Raw genomic sequence first — 16940 nt, 5'->3', positions numbered from 1 at the left:
TGCCCCTTGCTGCCCTTCACAAGGATGGCGGCGGGGCGAGGGCACTGGCCCTCTGCAGCCACGCCCGCAGTGGGGTGCTCCTTGCCCCAAACAAAGATGGCGGCCGGCGAGGGCGTGCTGCGCAGCTGGCCAATGAACAGTCGCGTTGCTAGCGGTTGCCGTGGAAACAGCCAACGGCGAGTGGGGATGGACGCTGGCGGCGTGGCACCGTCCGGCGGGGCGGGGTGGGGTGCTGTGAGGGGCGGTGGCGGCCACCGCCCCTCGGCGGGACGTGGTGGGGAGCGGTGTAGGCGGACAGCGCGGAGCCAGGTGAGCGCGGGCCGCGGGTCCCTGCGCCGCCAGCCCCGCCCGCCTCGCTCCTGGGCACGCACCGGGCCTGTGAGCATCGCCACGCGTGTCCCGGTGGTGGGGCGTGCGTGTATCAGCCGTGGGTGCATGAACACACCGGGGTGTGGGTGCATCAGCCGTGGGTGCACGGACACGGCGGGGTGTGGGTGCACGGACACATCGGGGTGTGGGTGCATCACCCGCGGGGACAGAGACACGACGGGATATTGGTACCTCGGGGTGTGGGTGCACCACCCGTGGGCGCGGTCACGCCCCCAGACACACTCCCCAGGTGGGGTACGCGCGCATCCCCCGTGGGTGCCTGGCACGGGCAGGATGTCCGTGCCTTTGCCCCGGGATGTGTGATTCAACAGGGTCGTGCACCCCTCGGCCGCTGTGCGATTCGGGCTGTGCTGGGCGCGTTGCCCCTGCTTGCGGCGGGCGCGGTACGTGCAGGCTCGGGGTGGTGGGATCCCAGCGCGGGCGCGTCCGGCTGCTGGGCAGGCTGGAGTGCTCGTGGGGTGCTGTCCTCCGGGTGAAGTGTCACAGCCGGCGGTAGCACCCTCTCCTCCGCCTGGCATGGCTGGGCAGGCTGCAGGGTGGGAGCCGGCGATGCGCTCCCGGTCCCTCCCATCAGCAGAGAGCACTGTTCAGTCGCTGTTCGCCTTGTCTGGGGCCATTTCTGAGGACACAAAGCCCTGGCAAGTTCCTGTTGTGCTCCTGAGTGCTGCGTCCTGCTGGTTCATGTGGTTTAGTACCCACCTCTTGGGTGATACGCAGCCGGCTGTAAGGAGATAGACCCCACTGAGGTGCTGAAAGCCCCTTCTCACTGCCTGAGCTGCACCGGCAGCCGCTGGAGAGGCAGCGCCCAGCCCACCTGCGGAGCTGTCTCTATTCTGGTCCCTTCCCTGCTCTGGGGAGAGCTGTGCTGCGTGACAGGGCTCTGTGAGGTGTGCAGAGCTTCAGGGATTGCTTGCTGTTGGCAGGCAGGTTTGCAAACCCTGGGTAGCCGAACAAAACCCTGAAGCCCCAGGATCTTATTTCTGCTGTCCCTCTTAGGAGGAATGTCCTCTCATCCTTGGGGGTGAGCCGGCTCTGCCCATTCTTGATGCTGAATGTGGAAACCCCACAAACTCTCTGTTCCCTCTCCTGAAGAACTGCCACTGAACACAATCCAGCAAGCATCTCCTCTCCAAAATGCTTGTTTCTGCCTGGGACTGCTCCAGCAAAACTGAGAGTGGCCCCTGGCCTGAGCCTTCACAGTGCAGGACCTCTGGGGTTCTGCTGGAGTGCCATGATGGAGGCAGCCACTTCCTGCCACACTCCTCTTCCTACCACTCACTCACATTTCACAGGGCTGTGACCCCCGTGGGCTCACATCTCCCTGAGCCCTGCAGTGGGGCGGGCAGCAACCCGAACCTGGCGGCTGGGGTTTCAGAGCTTAGGCAGGGCAGCTGTGCTCCTGGGGTCACCTCCTCATCTATGCTGTGCCCTAGCAGAGCTGTCCCCGGGGCAGACAGGTGCCTCTGTGCAAGCTGAGAGGATGCAAGGGCTCTGGGCAAGCCAAGCTGCTCTCCCTGCCCAGCAGCTCTCTGTTCCTCTCCCTGCCAGCTCTTGTCCTGCTGTGCTGGAGGCTGTTGCCATGACCCTCACCAAAGGCTCCTTCACCTACTCCAGCGGGGAGGAGTACCGCGGCGAGTGGAAAGAAGGTGAGGTGTGGCAGGAGGGAACAGTGCCACCTGTACTGGGGGACAAGCAAACCCCACATCTCTGCCTAGCTCCACGCTGGGGCAGGTCTCACCTCTGTCCAGTGCTGCCCATTTCTGCTCTCACTTAGGTCGCAGGCACGGCATCGGACAGCTGACATTTGCTGATGGCACTGCTTACGTGGGGCACTTTGAGAACGGGCTCTTCCATGGCTGTGGTGTGCTCACCTTCTCCGATGGCTCCAGGTGGGCACGGCACTCCTGCTTACACCTCCCTGGGCATTCCCACTTGCTGTGGGGAGCTGCCGCCTCAGGAGATCCTCCCACACAGGTACGAGGGGGAGTTTGTGCAGGGCAAGTTCAATGGCGTTGGAGTCTTCACCCGCTGTGACAACATGACTTTTGAGGGCGAGTTCAAAGGCGGGCGTGTGTATGGCTTTGGTGAGTGCTGGTGGCATGGTGCAGGCATCTGCATGGCCCCTGCTCAGCACAGCCCCTTCCAGCATCTCCTGTTTTGTCCCTCCTTCCCTGGCCCCATCCCCGGTGGGTGCGGCTCCCTGCCTCTTCACTCCCAGCCCTTCCCTCCCCTCCCCAGGTCTCCTGACCTTCCCTGATGGCTCCCACGGCGTGCCCCGCAACGAGGGCTTCTTTGAGAACAACAAGCTGCTACGGCGGGAGAAGTGCACGGCCATCATCCAGAGGGCCCAGGGTGCCTCCAAGTCTGCCCACAGCCTGACAGTGTGATGGTGCCCCACATCCCCTCCCACCAGAGCAGGGACCCCCCTACTTGGGCACTGACTGGCCCTGCTGGCCCTGGAGAAGGGATGTGGCACTGCTGGGTGCCTCCCTGTACTTCGTCCCCTCCAAGCATCCTCCTGCCGAGCCCCTGCCACTGGAGGGGATGGGATCCTCCGCTCTCCACCCAAGTGCCCTGGGGCAGCCGTGGTGCCTTCTCTTTCTGGCTGTAGCCCTGGCACCTGCTGGAGCAGCAGAAGGACAGGGTGACAGGGGCTTGGCCCCTCTTCTCCCCAGGAAGACTGTGGACCACTACGGCTGCTAGCCAGCTGCAGAGGATGGAGCAGGGGGGTAGAGGCTGGTTCCTGACCCCACTGCCAGGGTGCCTTGGCTGGAAGCTGCTGACTGAACCATGTGCCCCCAGGGCAGCTCACTTTGCTGCCCTGGTCCTGGAGGCATAATGGGCACCCCGGACATACCATGACCTGCATCCTCAGCTCTGAGTGACTGGCCATCCCCCTGCATGCCCAGGGTAGGTGACATTGCGTCCCCAAAGAACGCGGCCTGCTCTCAGGGCCAGCCAATGGGCTGTGTTCCCCTCATCCCTGTGCCAATCCACCCATCCACCCACTGCCGTGGGAACATCAGCAGCAGCATCCCCACCAAGAGGGACTTGGGAATGTCCAGCCTGGTGCATGCTGGTGGAGGATGGTAGTAATGGTGAGCAAGGAGAAGGGTCAGCTGGAGCCTGGAATGAGGAACATGAGCAGGGCTGCATGGGCTGCCAGGGTTGGAGCAGGAGGCATGGGCAGGGTGGGAAGGGATAGAGGTATGGCGAAGGGGCAGGCAGGGGGCACACAGTTCCCCATTTTGCCCCCACATGCATCCTTCATCTCCCCACTGCATGCTCACCTTCACCCCCGTTGCGGTTTGGCTGGCTGTGGCACCGGAGTCCCAGCAGCCCTCACTGCCCAGTGCAGGGCTCCAGGGGCCGTGCCCTCCCTGCCAGTCTCTCCCTGCACCGGGTCCCGTGCCTTGCTGTGACCCTGCCTTGTGCTGCTGCCTGCACGGGCCTCAGCTAAGTAAACCATGTTGCCAAACACCCCGTGCCATGTCTTTTTTGCTGGGAGCAGGGATGGCGCAGAGGCCTTGCACAGACAGGACTGCAGACACAGAGAGGAGATGGCAGGTTTATTCATGGCACAAGGATACACTTCCTCCCAGGTGAAAACAACAGGATCCTGGGGGCTGGCAGAGATGCAGGCTGGCCTGCATCTCCTCTACCCATTCTGCCCAGTGCAGCCCAGTCCAACAGGAAAGAGTAACATGGGTGGCCCTCTCCTGGCCACCTCCCAGTGTCCCCAGAATGTCCCCGGTTCCCAGGGTCCCTGACTCCTGTACCTTCCTGGTGTGGGAAGGGGCAGATGGAGAACACCTCACAACCAGCCATTGGCACTGAAGGTGCTCCTCAGCTCTTCGACCTGGGCAGGGCTCAGAGGGGCCAGGGGTGCACGACAGGGACCTCCGTAGTAGCCAAACCACTCCATGGCCTTCTTCAGTCCCGGGATCCCAAACCGGCGGGTGACCTGTGGAAGGAAGGGCATGCTCTCTGGGCTCTGCTGTGCAGCCCCTGCTCCTTTGCTCACCATCACTCCTGTCCTCCCCATGTGGGCCTGCAAGGCTGGCAGGGCGTGAGGTGGCTGCAGCACCCCATGAAGTACCCACTGTGGGGTGGAGGTGCAGGGCACACACACACAGGACTCTACACTGGAGCTCTGTGGCATGTTGGGCTCTGCAGCAGGGACAGACCACTCCACAGTTGGATGAGGGGGCCAGGAAGGAGCAGCTCTTCCCTCACACACACTGCTGCCTATAAATAGCCAGCAAGGCACTCACAGAGGGTCAGGCAGTGCCCGGTGCCATTGGACAGGCTGTTCCTTAACATAGCAGGGCTGGCACTTCCCACCTTCTCACCTCCCACCCATCTTGGCTCACTGGTGAAGGTGCTATGCTGTCCTGTCCCCCTGAAACACCCCTCCACCTGCTGCAGCCCCAGGGACTTCCATTCCTTGCTTCTGTCATGGCCTGACACCCCCTCCCCTCAGCATCCCAGGCGTTCTGCCTGCTCACCGCCATGTTGGGCTCAATGAGGCGGTGCTGCAGGTCACGGGCCTCCTGCCACTGGCCCTTGCGGCACAGGTGGTCCAGCTGACATAATGGGTCACCCAGAACATTGGCGAGGGCACACACACCCCCAGAGGCACCTAGAGACACCAGGACACACTGGCAGCCAGCTCAGCATGCTGTGCCTAGCCAACACCTCCTAGTCTCTCACCTGCCTCCCCCTGCCAGTGTCCCCAGACAGTGCCACAGCCAAGGATGGGCAGCTGCACTTACCCACAGCATAGCTGGCCAGCAGGAAGCTGGCTGATCCTGCCAGAACCTGGAAATCCTCCTGCCTTGTCTTGTGGACCATCAGCCCCATGCGAGTGATCTGAGGAGAGACATGCTATGCCCTAGGGCAGGCATCACCCAGTCCCCCTTGCTGCAGGGTGACTGCTGGCAGCCCTGGGGTCCAGGGAAGGGCTGTAAGTCCCAGCTCCCCACTCCCAGCTTAGATCCAGGTTTGATGGTAAGCAGCCTGGGAAAGTCCTGCCCCACTCACATCCCCACCGCTGTCCTTGATTCCGATGATATTCGGGTGCTGAGCCAAGGTGATGATAGCCTCCATGGGCAGGTCCAGGCCGGTGTTGGCAGGGACACTGTACAGCACCACAGGGATGGGGGATGCGTCACCAACCTGCAGGCAGACAGGCAGATTTCAGTAGTTGGGGTGGGTTGGGGACATATTGGGTGCATGTATCCTGCTGCCCTATCTGGGGTTGCTGGCAGGCACTGGACATGGCTCACCTCTGTGTAGTGATGGATCAGGGCAGCAGTGGTCATGGCCCCCCGGTAATAGCAGGGTGTCACAACCAGCGCCACATCAGCCCCTGCCTCTGCCATGCTGACTGTCAGTTCAATGGTGGCCTGGGTGGCTGGGGAGGAGGCAAAGGGGTGAGGGGTGCTCCGGGGGGGACACATGGCCCCTGCACTGCCCCCCAGGCTGCCCACACAGGCACTCACATTCACAGCCCGAGCCAGCCAGTAGCAAGCGATCCCTGGGAAGAGCCCGGCGCACACAGCTCACCACTTCCACCCTCTCACAGGATGCCAGGTATGGATACTCCCCGTTGGAACCCAGTGCCACCAGCCCTGGAACACAAATGTGGGGAGGGCAGAGTTCAGGCACAGGAGAAGGGTGCAGGACTGTCAGGTACCCCTGTTTCTCTCACTCCCTTCTTTGCTGCTAGCAGCCAGGCAGAGCTCCACAGCCCACAGTGTGTCCTCTCCTGCCTATGTCCTTGCAGTCCCAGCCTCCTGGTCAGAGGAGAGGAGACTCTGGGGAACATCCTTGCGAGGCTGCAGCCTCTTCTACAGCTCCTCTCTTATCATCTATCCATCCTTGGCAATCAACAGATACATATCCCCTGAATTATTGAGAGTGTGCATGGGACTGCAGTGCATAGGTTAAAGCCTGCAGCTATGTACGGAACATGTACAAGACCGCACATGTGTGGAGTGTGTGTGCAAGCATGTGCTGGCGTGTGGTGGGGGTGTGCAAGGACACACTCGTGTGCCTGGGCACATGCCAAGCAAAGGGCCCCAGCTGGGTGACCCGAGGGGTTGCCAGTCCCGGAGCAAAGTCCAGCTGGAGGCTGAGCACCCTTGGGAAGCTGGCGGGCTGCCTGCATGCTGCCACACAGCCTCTGTGGCTGGCAGGGATCTGACGGGAGCCTGCATGGAGAAGGACAGTGGGCAGCGCTTACCTCGGAAAGGGACGCTAGCATAGCGGCGCAGGTTCCCCTCCAGCTGGGCATAGTCCACCTCCTGTGTGGGTGAGAAAGGGGTGGTGAGGGGTGGGAAGATGCCCCCAAGATTGAGTGAGGGCTCTGATCCCTGGGGGGTGCTGAGCCCCCGGCACTGCCTGGGGGCGGCCCAGCGCAGAGCTGCCAGGGCAGGCCGGAGGGAAGAGGTGAGGCGGGTGCTGAATGCCATGGTGGCCGGGTGCTGCCGCTGGCTGTGCTGCTTGCCTCGCCAAGGGGCTGTTAATGTTTGACGGGGCACGTGAGGAACCCACAACCCTGCTGGGCAGATGACTTGGGGGTGGTACCAGATGAGCTCAGGATGTTTTTCCCCCTTCAGGAGCTGACTGCAAGGAGCTCAGCACCCCTCCAGGTGAGCTTTGGCCACCGCGGCCGTGCTTTCCCTTCTGCTTGCCAACCCTGGCAGCCATCCCTCTGCCTCGTACAGGGCTGGGCTTCAAGGCCAGTAAGGGACCAGGCATTGCAAGCAGTCCCAGGGCTTTGGTCAGGAAATCACCTGATTCAGTTCTCAGTGGAGGGTCTCCTGTAAACGGGTGTGTGTGAGCATTTCCATATAGGGAGCAGTGAGCAGTGCACTCAGCATGTGTGCAAAGGGGCCACGTGTCCCCCAGGGATGGCTGCAGCAGGAAAGGCAGAAGGACAAGAAGCCATCCAACCCTAGAGTGGTTGTCCAGTACGGGTACAGCTGCTGCTCTCTGGCACAGCCCCAGCCTCCAGTACAACATGAACTCAGGTTGAGCTGTCATCTATGCATTTTCCTCCCTGAGTTTGCCCAAGTGTGACTTTGAAGGACTGTGAGCAATCAGAGTGTCCTGCAGCAAGGAGTCCTGTCCTTGAACCACTTGGTGTCACCAATACTTGAGTCCTAGTGATAGCAGGCAGGGCCCATCATGCTGCCAGATAACCCTGCTCCCAGGATAAGCCAGCTTCCCCAGGCCCATCAACCCTGGCGCGGGCTGCCCAACCTCAAAGCCACCTGGAGCCAAACACTGTTCTTTGCTGACTTTTATTGACACAGACAAGCCTTGTTTGGATCCTGCTCCTTGGAGCTGAGCCCAGCCCCTGGTCCCTGCCTGGTGCCATCATGCAGGGACCTCCATCTCCCCCTGTGGCTGCTCCTTGGTCTCCAGCGCCTGGCGTGTGTCCGCCTGCCACTGCTGCACCAGGTCTGTTGGGGTCTTGCCAGCCTGTAAGAGTGGGCAGAGAGAGGCTGGGCACAGGGTGGTGCAACATGGTGGGGCAGCAAGTGGCCTTGGTGCTGTCCCCACACACTTGCCTCATTCTTGGCCATCATGTCAGCCCCATGCAGGATCAGAGTTTTGATGATCTTGTAGCGACTGAGCCGTGTGGCATCATGCAGTGCTGTGTCACCTTCCTGTGAGAGATGCAGCTTCACTGGAGATTGTGGTCCAGGAACAAGGACCCTCCTCGTGTCCCCACCACTGCTCCCTAGCCCCCAGCACACCAATGTCCACATGGATAAGGGGGACTGTTCCTGTCCCAGACCTGGCTGTGGCTGCAACCACCCTGGGGCAGGGATGTGTGTGTCCAGATGTGCCCCACTGTGGGTTCTGGAAGCCCTTGGAGGGGTCAACAAAGGGAGGGGGATCAGTGTTGCCTCCCAGTGATGCTTGCATGGCTGCAGCACTCACCCTGTCTGGGGCATTGATATCCACCCCGCAGTGGATGAGATGCTCCACAATGTCAAGGTGTCCGGTTCGGGTGGCTACGTGCAGGGGTGTGCTGAGCAGCTTGGGGGAGGATGAGATGGACATCAGGGGGGATCAGCACCCACACCTGCTAACCCAACAGAGGGTCAGCTCTGGTACTCTAGGGTATGCCCCTGGCACAACCCTGTGACCTGCTCTGCCCTGCTCACCTTGTCCTTCACCTTGAGGTCTGCCCCACGGTCCTGCAGCAGTTTGACAGCCTCCAGGTGCCCACCCCGGCAGGCCCAGTGCACGGCAGTGCAGTCCAGCTGGTCATACAGTGCTGTGTCATGGTGGGCAACACCCCTACCCTGTGTCTGACCCCTGCCCCATCAGGTCCCCATGCTTCAGCTGAACTGGCAGAGCCCTGCCTGCAGCCACCTCCATGATGGGGACAGCACGGCCCTACTGCAGGGTCCCCAGTCCTGCTGTAGTTCTGGCTGCAACACACCCAGACGCTCAGACCAGCACGCAGCTGGAAGTGGGATTCAGCCTTACCCGGTCCCTGAAGTCAACAGTGGCCCCACTGTCCAGCAGCTTCTGCAGGATTTCCATGTGTCCCTCCAGCGAGGAGCGGTGCAGGGCTGTGCGGTGGAACTGGGGGACAGGGTGGCACCTTGGCAGATGGATGCATCCTCCCCTGCCCAGTCTGGTTGTAACCCCCAGCCCTGTCCCAAGGGTCCCAGCCCTCACCCACAGGTATGGTGGGGCATGGCTGCATGACTTGGTGACATGGCACAGGTAGGGAGCAACCAGTGGCTGCCAGGGTAGCTACCTCATCACATGTGTCGGGGGAGCCACCGTCTGCCAGAAACTTCTCAATGACGTGCATCTTGCCCTGTACAGCGGCTCGCAGGAAGGTCTCTGGCTCCACAGGACCCTCCTGGCAATGGCACAGGCTCAGGGCTGGGGAGGCACAGGGGTGCAGGAGAGGGGACAACATGGGGGCCCCCTGCCCTGCGTCCCCACCGAGGTCTCTGAGTGGCAGAGTGACCTGGAGGCTGGCCTGTGGGTGGTTGAACCCCTATCCTAGCAAACCCCCTCCCGCACCTTGGGACCCCCTGACGTACAATCTCCAGGGGCTCAGGTGGTGGAGTGGGCTCGGGGGTGGCTGCCCGCTCTGCCCGGCGCTGCCGGCGCTGCTTGCGGAGCTCGATGAGTCGCTGTATGCTCCCCACATCGATGATCTCCCGCCTCAGATCCACTGAACTCCTCCGCACCTTCTCCTGGCCCTGGTGAGCACACACAGTGCCCTGTTTGACTTGTCTGTCACCAGCCACCCCTGGCCACCCTGCACCCCAACTCACTCACCTTGATAGCCTCAAGGCCCCAGTTCCTGGGGCCACAGCGTTTCTCCTCCTCCAGCTCAGGTGTGTTCATCCGCTCCACGGCTGGCGGCTCCCGTGCACCATCTCCTTTGAGTTTCTGCACAGGCACAGTTGGTGCTGCATGGTCTTGTCTGGGCACAGAGCAGCCCCACTGCCTTCATCCTCAGCCTACCGGGGAAGGTGGCTCTGGGCATGGCTCCACTCGCCACTCAGGTCTGTGGGGTGCTTGCCTGCCCACCCTGCTTGGTAAGCTGGGCACCTGCAGGCTGCTCAGCTCTGCCCCATGGGCTAGAGCTGCCAGGTTGGGAACTTGATCCGCCTGAGAGCCCTTGGATAGCTTCATATATCCCCCAGGATGGCAAGGTCAGTGCTAACCTCATGTCCCTAACGATGGACGAGTACAAGGGGGGCTCCTACTACAGCCCAGGAAGGTTCCCCTGCCATATGGACCCACCTCCTCCTTCTCCTCCTCTGCCAGCTTCTGCTCAATGAGCTCCTTGGCCCGTTCCACATCCAGCTCCATGTCTGCCTGTAGTGCACAGTCCTGTGCAGGATGTGTCCCCTTCTTGCTGCCACAGGCAAGGAGTTCCCAGTCCTGGCTCCTGGTGCTGCCGACGGCTTTGCTGGCTGTGGAGCTTTATGCTGCTGGCCCCTCTGTCCCACAGCCCAAGGGCACCAACAGCTGTGGCTGCTCCACATGACTGGGGCAGCTTTGCCATGAGCTCACCCTCCTGCTTTCTGGTGGCCGTGACTCACCTCTCTAGCCCCACATCCTCTTAAAGAGACCCCTCCCACACCCCGGGTTGACCAGGACACCTGTGCTTGTTATGGGGAGCTGCGGTGTGCAGAACCTGTGACAGCCAGCCAAAGAGGGTCAGCAGAGCAGGGACATGATCCAGAGTCATCCCATAGGCATGGCACCTATGCCTGTGCCACCTACCCTGGGCAAGCAAGATGCTCCCATGGCCCCCCCATCACCCCATCTCCATGCAATCAGATGCTGCAGCAGTCACCAACATTGCCCAAGGCTCCCTGGCACCGTGGGCACTGGGGGCCTGGGTGGGACTGCCCACCCCAAAAGGAGGCAATGGGTCCTCTCAAGCCTCTCAGACAGCAGCAGGCAGCATGGGATGCCAGGAGTCATGGCCCCTCTGTGCTGCTTTAGAGGATGACCTCAGGTGTGGAACATTCCGAGGAGCCCTGCCAGGGTCCCCGAGGCTGCCTAGCCTGCCCCATAGCACATGGCAGCCTGGCAGCAGGAGACTGGCCTCACGTGGGGCCAACAGGCAGAGCCGGCAGCTATTCCCGGCAGCAGGAACATTGTTCAACCCTCCTGAGCACTCCCCCCTTGTAAGATGAGGCCAACACTGCCTTGTGCTGGGACAGTTAATGCGCTGGGCACCATCCACCAGCACAGGACCTGGGGGAGGGACGGACAGCTACACGTCATTGTTACCCTCCTGGGCAGTTCCCAGGGCCATAAGTGGGTGCCCTGTCCCATGAGTGTGACAGCCTCCCACAGAAGAAAGACACTGTTTTCACCAGGCAGGCCATGGTGGCCATGAGGGTAGTTTTGAGACTGTTCCCCTCCACGGACTGTCCCACCCAGCTCAACAGCAGACACAAGCTTAAACCTTCAGAGGGGAAGAACCAGGAAAGGGAGGTGGTGACCCCACACTGAGAAGCAGCTGGGATGACGATGGGACAATGCTGGGGAAGGGTCCCAGAGGCAAACAGCCAGGGCTAGCAGAACAGGGTCAGAGTGGCACTAAGGAGCAGAGCTAGGGTGTGCAGGCTACCCCTGACCATCCTGTGCCCATTCTTACATGGGAGCAGATACAGGACAGGCACAGGGACCTTCTACGGCTATGGGTTACAGCCCCCTCCAGCCTGTCCCCAAGGCCAGAGGAAGGATGAAAAGGCTTTATTGATAAATATAGACTATGTACAGAGGGGAGACATCTCCACCCAGCCCAGCACCCCACGGGTCTCCTGGCCAGGGGGAAGCCAGAGCCCAGTGGGTCACAGCCTCTCCCTGCCGGCACAGCCTGGCAGAGGAGCCCCAGCCCCAGAGACATTTGGTCTCGAACCTCCTTCAGCAAACACGGCGCCTGCCCGTGTCCCCAGGCAATGGGAGCCACCATGGTGGCACAGCCCCATGCAGACCTTCCTGGGGGGGTCACCTGTGCAGAGGGCAGCCTCAGGGGGGAGCAGGAGCAGCTCCGGATGGGCCTGAACACAGCACAGGGAATCCCCTGAGGTGCCACTGTCCCACAGCCCCCTGCCCTCTCCCCTCAACCAGTTGGGGGTGGCTCAGTTCCTGGGTGGAAGGGGCTGGTTGACTATCACTTGCACAACAAAATCCTTCTGGATCTTGGTCTCCTGCAGTCGTGTGCGGTCAGTGAGCAGCTTGCCTGAGAAGAACCACCGCTGCCAGGCCAGGTCAATGCCCTCCTGTGCCTGCAGCTGCTTCTTCAGCTGCCCAATGGTGTCGCTCATGCTGGCGCTGAGCCGCAGGTCCTTGCCGGTGGAGAGGCGCACCTTGAGGGTGAACTCCCGCCGGGCATTGGGCAGAGGTTCAGCCGGTTCCACTGCCTCCTCCTCGCTCCGCTCCAGGATCAGGTTGACGGGGGGTGCAAGGCAGTACACGGGCAGCTGGTACCGGTTGCCCAGCTCATCATAGCACTCCGTCAGGGACCCTGGGGACAGCAGGATAAGATGCTAAATGGATGGGCATCCCCATGGACCACCCAAATGAGAACAGGGCCACCCCAAGCAGCGTGGCACAGCCTGCCTCACTCCCCTTGGCTGGGCAGAGCTCTGCACGGCAGGTGGGACTCCAGCCTGGGACCCTCATGTGCCCAGATATGGGGCACTCGGCACACACCCCACCCAAACCCCCAGTGCTGACCCTCACCATGGGGCAGGGTGATGCTGGCTCCATCAAGGATGGCCTGGGCCAGGCTGTGGTCATTGGCTTCTACAGCATAGGCAGCTGCCTTCAGGGCATCCCAGATCTCCTTGCGGCCTTCAAAGGCAGGCGCTGTGTCCCAAAACTCATCCCGCTTGCTGCGCAGCTGTCCGTCTGTCATGGGGTAGTCACTCTTCCACTTGGGACACTCCTTCTTCAGGGGCTCATTGCGGCCTGCAGAGGTGGGATATTCAGCCAAAGGACAGGGTTTCCCCTCAGGTCCTGAGCCCCTCACCTCCCCATACCCACAGGTTCTTCCTGGGGACCTTCTGCACCCCAGCAAGGGTCTGAGCGATCATCCTGTCCAGTGAAGAACAGCCCCCAGTGTTGCCAGGGGTAATTGGGCTAAAGCTAGCCCAGCCCAAGATCCCCACTGTCCCCACAGCAGTTGCTGCCCCAAGTGACACCCTTTGCCCTCAGCGGGGACAAAGGCTCTTGCTTCCTCATTTGGGGGACCAGTCACTGCCCCGTAGGGTGGCCACAGGGCCTCAGGGCCCTTTGATGCAGAGCAGTATTTATAGCTTGGGGAATTAGCCAGGAAATAAGCTGGTGAGTCGGAACGAGAAGATTACAAAGGCTGAGCTGCAGCAAAGGGGGGTCAGGACTTCACTGTCCTCTCTGCCCACCCCAGGATGACAGGAACCAGCTGCAGGCGAGACAGCAGGCACAGAGCATCCCAGGCATCAGAGGGACAGAGGGCATCGCTGCCAGACTGCAGCTGCCCCAGCAATGGGCTGAACTGAGCTGCCTCTCCACAAAACAGCCCCTAGCCACATCCCCACAGACCTTCACCAGCCAGCATTGCCCAGGGATCTAAGCCACCCCAATGCCAGCCCCACATCACCATGTCCTCACTACACTGGGCTGTGGCCCTGCGGGAACAGCCCTGTCCCATCAGCCCCACAGCCAGGCCGGACACATGGGGCAGGAAGGAGTTGTTGTCACTCCCAGCTGAGCTGGGGACAATGAATAATAACATCTCCTTCCTGTCACCCCTCTCCCTGAGCTGGCCAGGCATCACACCTCCTGTGGGGACAGGATGAGGGGAAAGTGAGGCTCCAGCTGGGCAGGAAGATGCCTGTGCCCACACAGTGACCTGCCGGGCAAGGTGATGCCACACACCCCAGCCACCGGAGACAGCCACCACTGTCAGCTGTGGGCTGAGCCAAGTTCCCCAGGTAGCTGCTCCTGAGCAAGTGTGTGGTGGTGACACAAGGCACTACATGACCTTCTCAATTGTACCAGTCTTGCCTCACCCTACTCAAGACCATTTGAGCCAGCACAGCAAGCATCTGCTTCTCAGCAAGCACCCACCTCAGGGGTCCCCAAGGGGCACAGGTGCTCAGCTACCCCAGGGCTGGGCACCAAGCATCCCTGGCAGGCAGCATCCTGCCCACATCCCTGGAGGAGCAAGGGCAGCCGGCTGCAGCCAGTGCTGTCGATTCAGCAGTCACGGTGCTGGGCCAGAGGGATTTGCAGCACCATAGGACACAGCAAGGTCAGAGGCAATACCTGCCCCAGGAGGGCAGCGGAGATGTGTCCACAGCCAGCCTGAAAGACATGTCTGGGATCATGTCCCTACACTGCTGTGGCCACCAGGCTGGGGCACATGTCCTCACAGCCAGGACTCCCGGCCAGCACTCCCAGTCAGCACCATTCCCACAGCTCTGCTTGCAACAAAGGGAAGAGGCTGGCTCAGGAAAGGCAGCAGGATTGGAGCTGTGGGGGTCGGCTGCAGCAGGGAGCAGGAACAGGCTGTGGCTGCCTCGTGTGTACAGGCATGCCCAGCAGCCTTGCCCAGGTAGGCAGAGGCTTAAGCTTCGTCTATTTATTGCTACCACCCAGCCAGGCCTGCACCTTCTAATCACCTCCTGCTGCTCTATTCCTGGCCCCTTGTGCAACTCTCCACAGCAGCACCACCAGACAGGTCCATCCGCTCGCTGTGCCCGGACTCGAGCCAACAGGATCTGGCTGGCAGCCTGCTGCCTCCTGCCCTGTGCCTGCAGCACCCTGCCCGTGGCTTAGCCCCCTGTGGTGCCCTGGTGAGGGATCCCCAGGCAGGAGGATGTGACCCGAAGGCTTCCCTGCCCCGGGCTTGCTCCCTGCCTGCAGGAGCCTTAGGCAGCCCCAGCTGACAGGTCCTGGAGAAGATGTCAGCCAGATGGCACACACCACTGCTTCCAGCAGTGCTGCCTGGTCCACTCCTGAGCCAGGCAGGGTTGTGATGCTGCATGCCATGGGCATCCCCAGCTCCTGCTGCGGTAAGCTGGCCACACCAGCTTACCAGTTGTCACCTGCTGCTGGGAACCCTTGCAGGATCCCTCCACAGGGGGTCACAACAAGCCCTACCCGGGGCAGGAGCTGGCCAGGCAGGTGGGCTGCTTAGCACGACCCCTGTGGCAGCAGAGGTGAGCAGGCAGAGTCCCCCTCCCTGCTGAAGGTAGGTCCTCATGTACTGGGACCTGCTGGCCCAGGGCAGTGTCCCCATACTGCTGGTGAGGGCAGCTGTAGCCTTGCTTCATCCTCTACCACCTGCTGAGCAGCTCCCACGGGTTAGTGGGACCATGCAAGCAAAGGCAGGAACCAGCCAGGGCACCTGGCACAAGGGAGAGCCCTGCTCTCCCAGGAAGGGACATGGTGCAAGAAAGCACCAGCAACAACTGCCAGCAACACACCAGGAAGGGACCATGACCCATCCCGGCAGAGCAAGTGGGGATGGAGATACAGGCTCTGCAGACAGATGTTGCCTGGCACGGGAGTGGATAACACAGATCCAGATGTTGGGATCTGACCCCACCCCTGTCACAGCAGCCTGAGCTAGAAGGCAATGGCCGCATATCTCACCAAGCTGAGGGAACAGTCAGCCAGGGACCCCAGGCCTCACTGATACCCACAAGAAGGCACTCCTGGGGTCAAAGTGTGTCGGGGGGGGGGGAGGACTATCACCCCAGTCTATATCAGCAGGGCATCCCCGGGGCAGGCTGGCACACCTGGAGCCCCGCGCGGTGGGGGCGGCTGCCCACGGCACAGGCACGGGCACAGCTTGGCCCGGTAGCCGCGGCACCCTGCACGTGCTGCCGGAGTGGCGGGCACCGTCCCACGGAAAACGCCCTTCCCTCCCTCATCCCAGCTGCAGGCGAGGGCCGGGGCGTCCCGTCCCGGGCACACGCTTCCTGCCCCTCCTCTCCCACCGCCCACTACCGCTCTGCCATAAACACGGTAATTACCGGCTGCGACGGCATCCACCGGGGAGGCGGCAAGGGAAAGGCGTGATTCATCCTACCAGCCCACGGCTTCTCTGCCGAAAGTCCACCGTACCCATCCCCGCGGCCTCCGGGACCCTCCGGCATGGCATCACGGGGAAGCGCCGCATGGCACCCGGGTGTTCGGCCACGGGTAACTCCGGGGGGCACGGGGCTGCACCAGCCCCGCAGCAGCGCCGCTGCTCTCCGGACCGGCGCAGCCGCTCCCTGCCCTACCCGCACCTCCCGAAGCCCCGGGGCAGCGGGGACGGGGTCGCGCCCGCCGGCAGCAGCCATGTGTACGGGACGGCACCGACCCCGAGCGGGGGGACCCTGCCGTTCGCAGGACGCGGAGTGCCGGGGAACGCTGCCGAGCCCAGACCGGGGGCATCCGGCACCCTGCAGTCCTCCCCGGACAGCACTTCCCGGGAGGAGCCGGGAACTGGCAGGGCTCGGCTGAACGCGTTCCGCACCCCAGCCCTGACCCCACAAAGCCTCCGGGGCGCCGGGACGGGAGCTCCGGTTCCTGTCCGCTCCCGAGGCCGCGCACCGAACCGGGATCTCCGAGGTCCGGGAACCCCGAGGGCACAGAGCAGCTCCTGGGGTTGTGCGAGGGAGGAGTTGTCCCGTGCCGGACTGCGCTCCTCCGGTGCCCACGTTCCTCCCGCAACCCTCCCGCGCCACCCCCAGGGGGACACGAGACCCCCCCCCCGTCCCGGTACCCGCGATCGCGGGAGTACCCAGCCGGGACGACCCCCCGCTCACCTGCTCGCTTGCGGGTGTTGCTGCCGGCGGCGGGCCGCTCCCGGCGCTGCCGCCCCACGCAGCCGCCCATGGCGGGGCCGACCGGCGGCGCTCGGCATCGGGGCCGCGCCGGCTCCGCGCTGCGCCCGCCCGTGCGCGCGGGGCCCGAGGTGCGCGCGGGGCAGCCCCGCCCCCCGGGCGCACGTGACCGCCGGTACCGCCCCCGCGCAGGCGCAGGCGGGGCCGGGGGGC

General features: G+C 62.6%; 4 protein-coding genes across 6 annotated transcripts; 1 reads left to right on the top strand and 3 right to left on the bottom strand.

Annotated features, from left to right (window-relative positions):
* Window positions 1-247: 247 nt before the first annotated feature.
* Window positions 248-3859, top strand: MORN4 (MORN repeat containing 4). Of its 2 annotated transcripts, XM_066190581.1 has the most exons (5): window positions 248-309; window positions 1939-2036; window positions 2165-2279; window positions 2365-2474; window positions 3066-3859. In XM_066190581.1, the coding sequence occupies exons 2-5, from the start codon at window positions 1970-1972 to the stop codon at window positions 3227-3229; spliced, it is 456 nt and encodes a 151-aa protein (XP_066046678.1). In that variant the 5' UTR covers window positions 248-309; window positions 1939-1969; the 3' UTR covers window positions 3230-3859. The 2 variants fall into 2 exon arrangements, with proteins under 2 accessions (XP_066046678.1, XP_066046677.1); XM_066190580.1 differs by lacking the exon at window positions 248-309 and having other exon boundaries at window positions 1918-2036; window positions 2629-3154.
* An 81-nt stretch (window positions 3860-3940) lies between these two features.
* HOGA1 (4-hydroxy-2-oxoglutarate aldolase 1) lies at window positions 3941-6932 on the bottom strand. Of its 2 annotated transcripts, XM_066191098.1 has the most exons (7): window positions 6638-6932; window positions 5895-6023; window positions 5679-5806; window positions 5434-5568; window positions 5166-5262; window positions 4899-5032; window positions 4115-4354 (listed from the first exon to the last, which is right to left on the bottom strand). In XM_066191098.1, the coding sequence occupies exons 1-7, from the start codon at window positions 6864-6866 to the stop codon at window positions 4205-4207; spliced, it is 1002 nt and encodes a 333-aa protein (XP_066047195.1). In that variant the 5' UTR covers window positions 6867-6932; the 3' UTR covers window positions 4115-4204. The 2 variants fall into 2 exon arrangements, with proteins under 2 accessions (XP_066047194.1, XP_066047195.1); XM_066191097.1 differs by lacking the exon at window positions 4899-5032 and having other exon boundaries at window positions 3941-4354.
* Window positions 6933-7698: 766 nt separating this feature from the next.
* ANKRD2 (ankyrin repeat domain 2) lies at window positions 7699-10796 on the bottom strand. The gene is given in 10 exon segments (XM_066191096.1): window positions 7699-7881; window positions 7971-8069; window positions 8347-8445; window positions 8574-8672; window positions 8902-9000; window positions 9179-9286; window positions 9474-9635; window positions 9715-9828; window positions 10186-10311; window positions 10313-10796. Coding segments are annotated over 10 exon segments (1149 nt in total). The 5' UTR covers window positions 10451-10796; the 3' UTR covers window positions 7699-7776.
* Window positions 10797-11618: 822 nt separating this feature from the next.
* On the bottom strand, window positions 11619-16853 carry UBTD1 (ubiquitin domain containing 1). The gene is made up of 3 exons (XM_066191099.1): window positions 16710-16853; window positions 12649-12876; window positions 11619-12430 (listed from the first exon to the last, which is right to left on the bottom strand). Exons 1-3 carry the CDS (start codon window positions 16777-16779, stop codon window positions 12045-12047), a joined length of 684 nt encoding a protein of 227 aa, XP_066047196.1. The 5' UTR covers window positions 16780-16853; the 3' UTR covers window positions 11619-12044.
* Window positions 16854-16940: the final 87 nt, after the last annotated feature.

The sequence above is a fragment of the Chamaea fasciata genome, unplaced genomic scaffold (genome assembly GCF_029207755.1).
Source record: "Chamaea fasciata isolate MVZ Bird 193981 ecotype frontalis unplaced genomic scaffold, bChaFas1.0.hap1 SCAF_9, whole genome shotgun sequence".
In the NCBI taxonomy this organism is placed as follows: domain Eukaryota; kingdom Metazoa; phylum Chordata; class Aves; order Passeriformes; family Sylviidae; genus Chamaea; species Chamaea fasciata.
Note: the sequence above shows the minus strand (reverse complement) of the source record. Positions and strands in the feature narration are given on the sequence as shown.

What these genes read in the sequence shown, in the direction of transcription:
- MORN4 (XM_066190581.1), top strand. Translation starts at nt 1,970, where the DNA reads ATGACCCTCACCAAAGGCTCCTTCACCTACTCCAGCGGGGAGGAGTAC. An exon ending in CCGCGGCGAGTGGAAAGAAG is followed by an intron (nt 2,037 to 2,164) that starts GTGAGGTGTGGC and finishes GCTCTCACTTAG; the next exon opens with GTCGCAGGCACGGCATCGGA. An exon ending in ACCTTCTCCGATGGCTCCAG is followed by an intron (nt 2,280 to 2,364) that starts GTGGGCACGGCA and finishes CCTCCCACACAG; the next exon opens with GTACGAGGGGGAGTTTGTGC.
- HOGA1 (XM_066191097.1), bottom strand. Translation starts at nt 6,866, where the DNA reads ATGGCATTCAGCACCCGCCTCACCTCTTCCCTCCGGCCTGCCCTGGCA. An exon ending in TGATCCATCACTACACAGAG is followed by an intron (nt 5,569 to 5,678) that starts GTGAGCCATGTC and finishes GTCTGCCTGCAG; the next exon opens with GTTGGTGACGCATCCCCCAT. An exon ending in GCTGGCCAGCTATGCTGTGG is followed by an intron (nt 4,355 to 5,165) that starts GTAAGTGCAGCT and finishes TTCCTTCCACAG; the next exon opens with GTCACCCGCCGGTTTGGGAT.
- UBTD1 (XM_066191099.1), bottom strand. Translation starts at nt 16,779, where the DNA reads ATGGGCGGCTGCGTGGGGCGGCAGCGCCGGGAGCGGCCCGCCGCCGGC. An exon ending in CAACACCCGCAAGCGAGCAG is followed by an intron (nt 12,877 to 16,709) that starts GTGAGCGGGGGG and finishes CCACCTCTGCAG; the next exon opens with GCCGCAATGAGCCCCTGAAG. An exon ending in CAGCATCACCCTGCCCCATG is followed by an intron (nt 12,431 to 12,648) that starts GTGAGGGTCAGC and finishes TGCTGTCCCCAG; the next exon opens with GGTCCCTGACGGAGTGCTAT.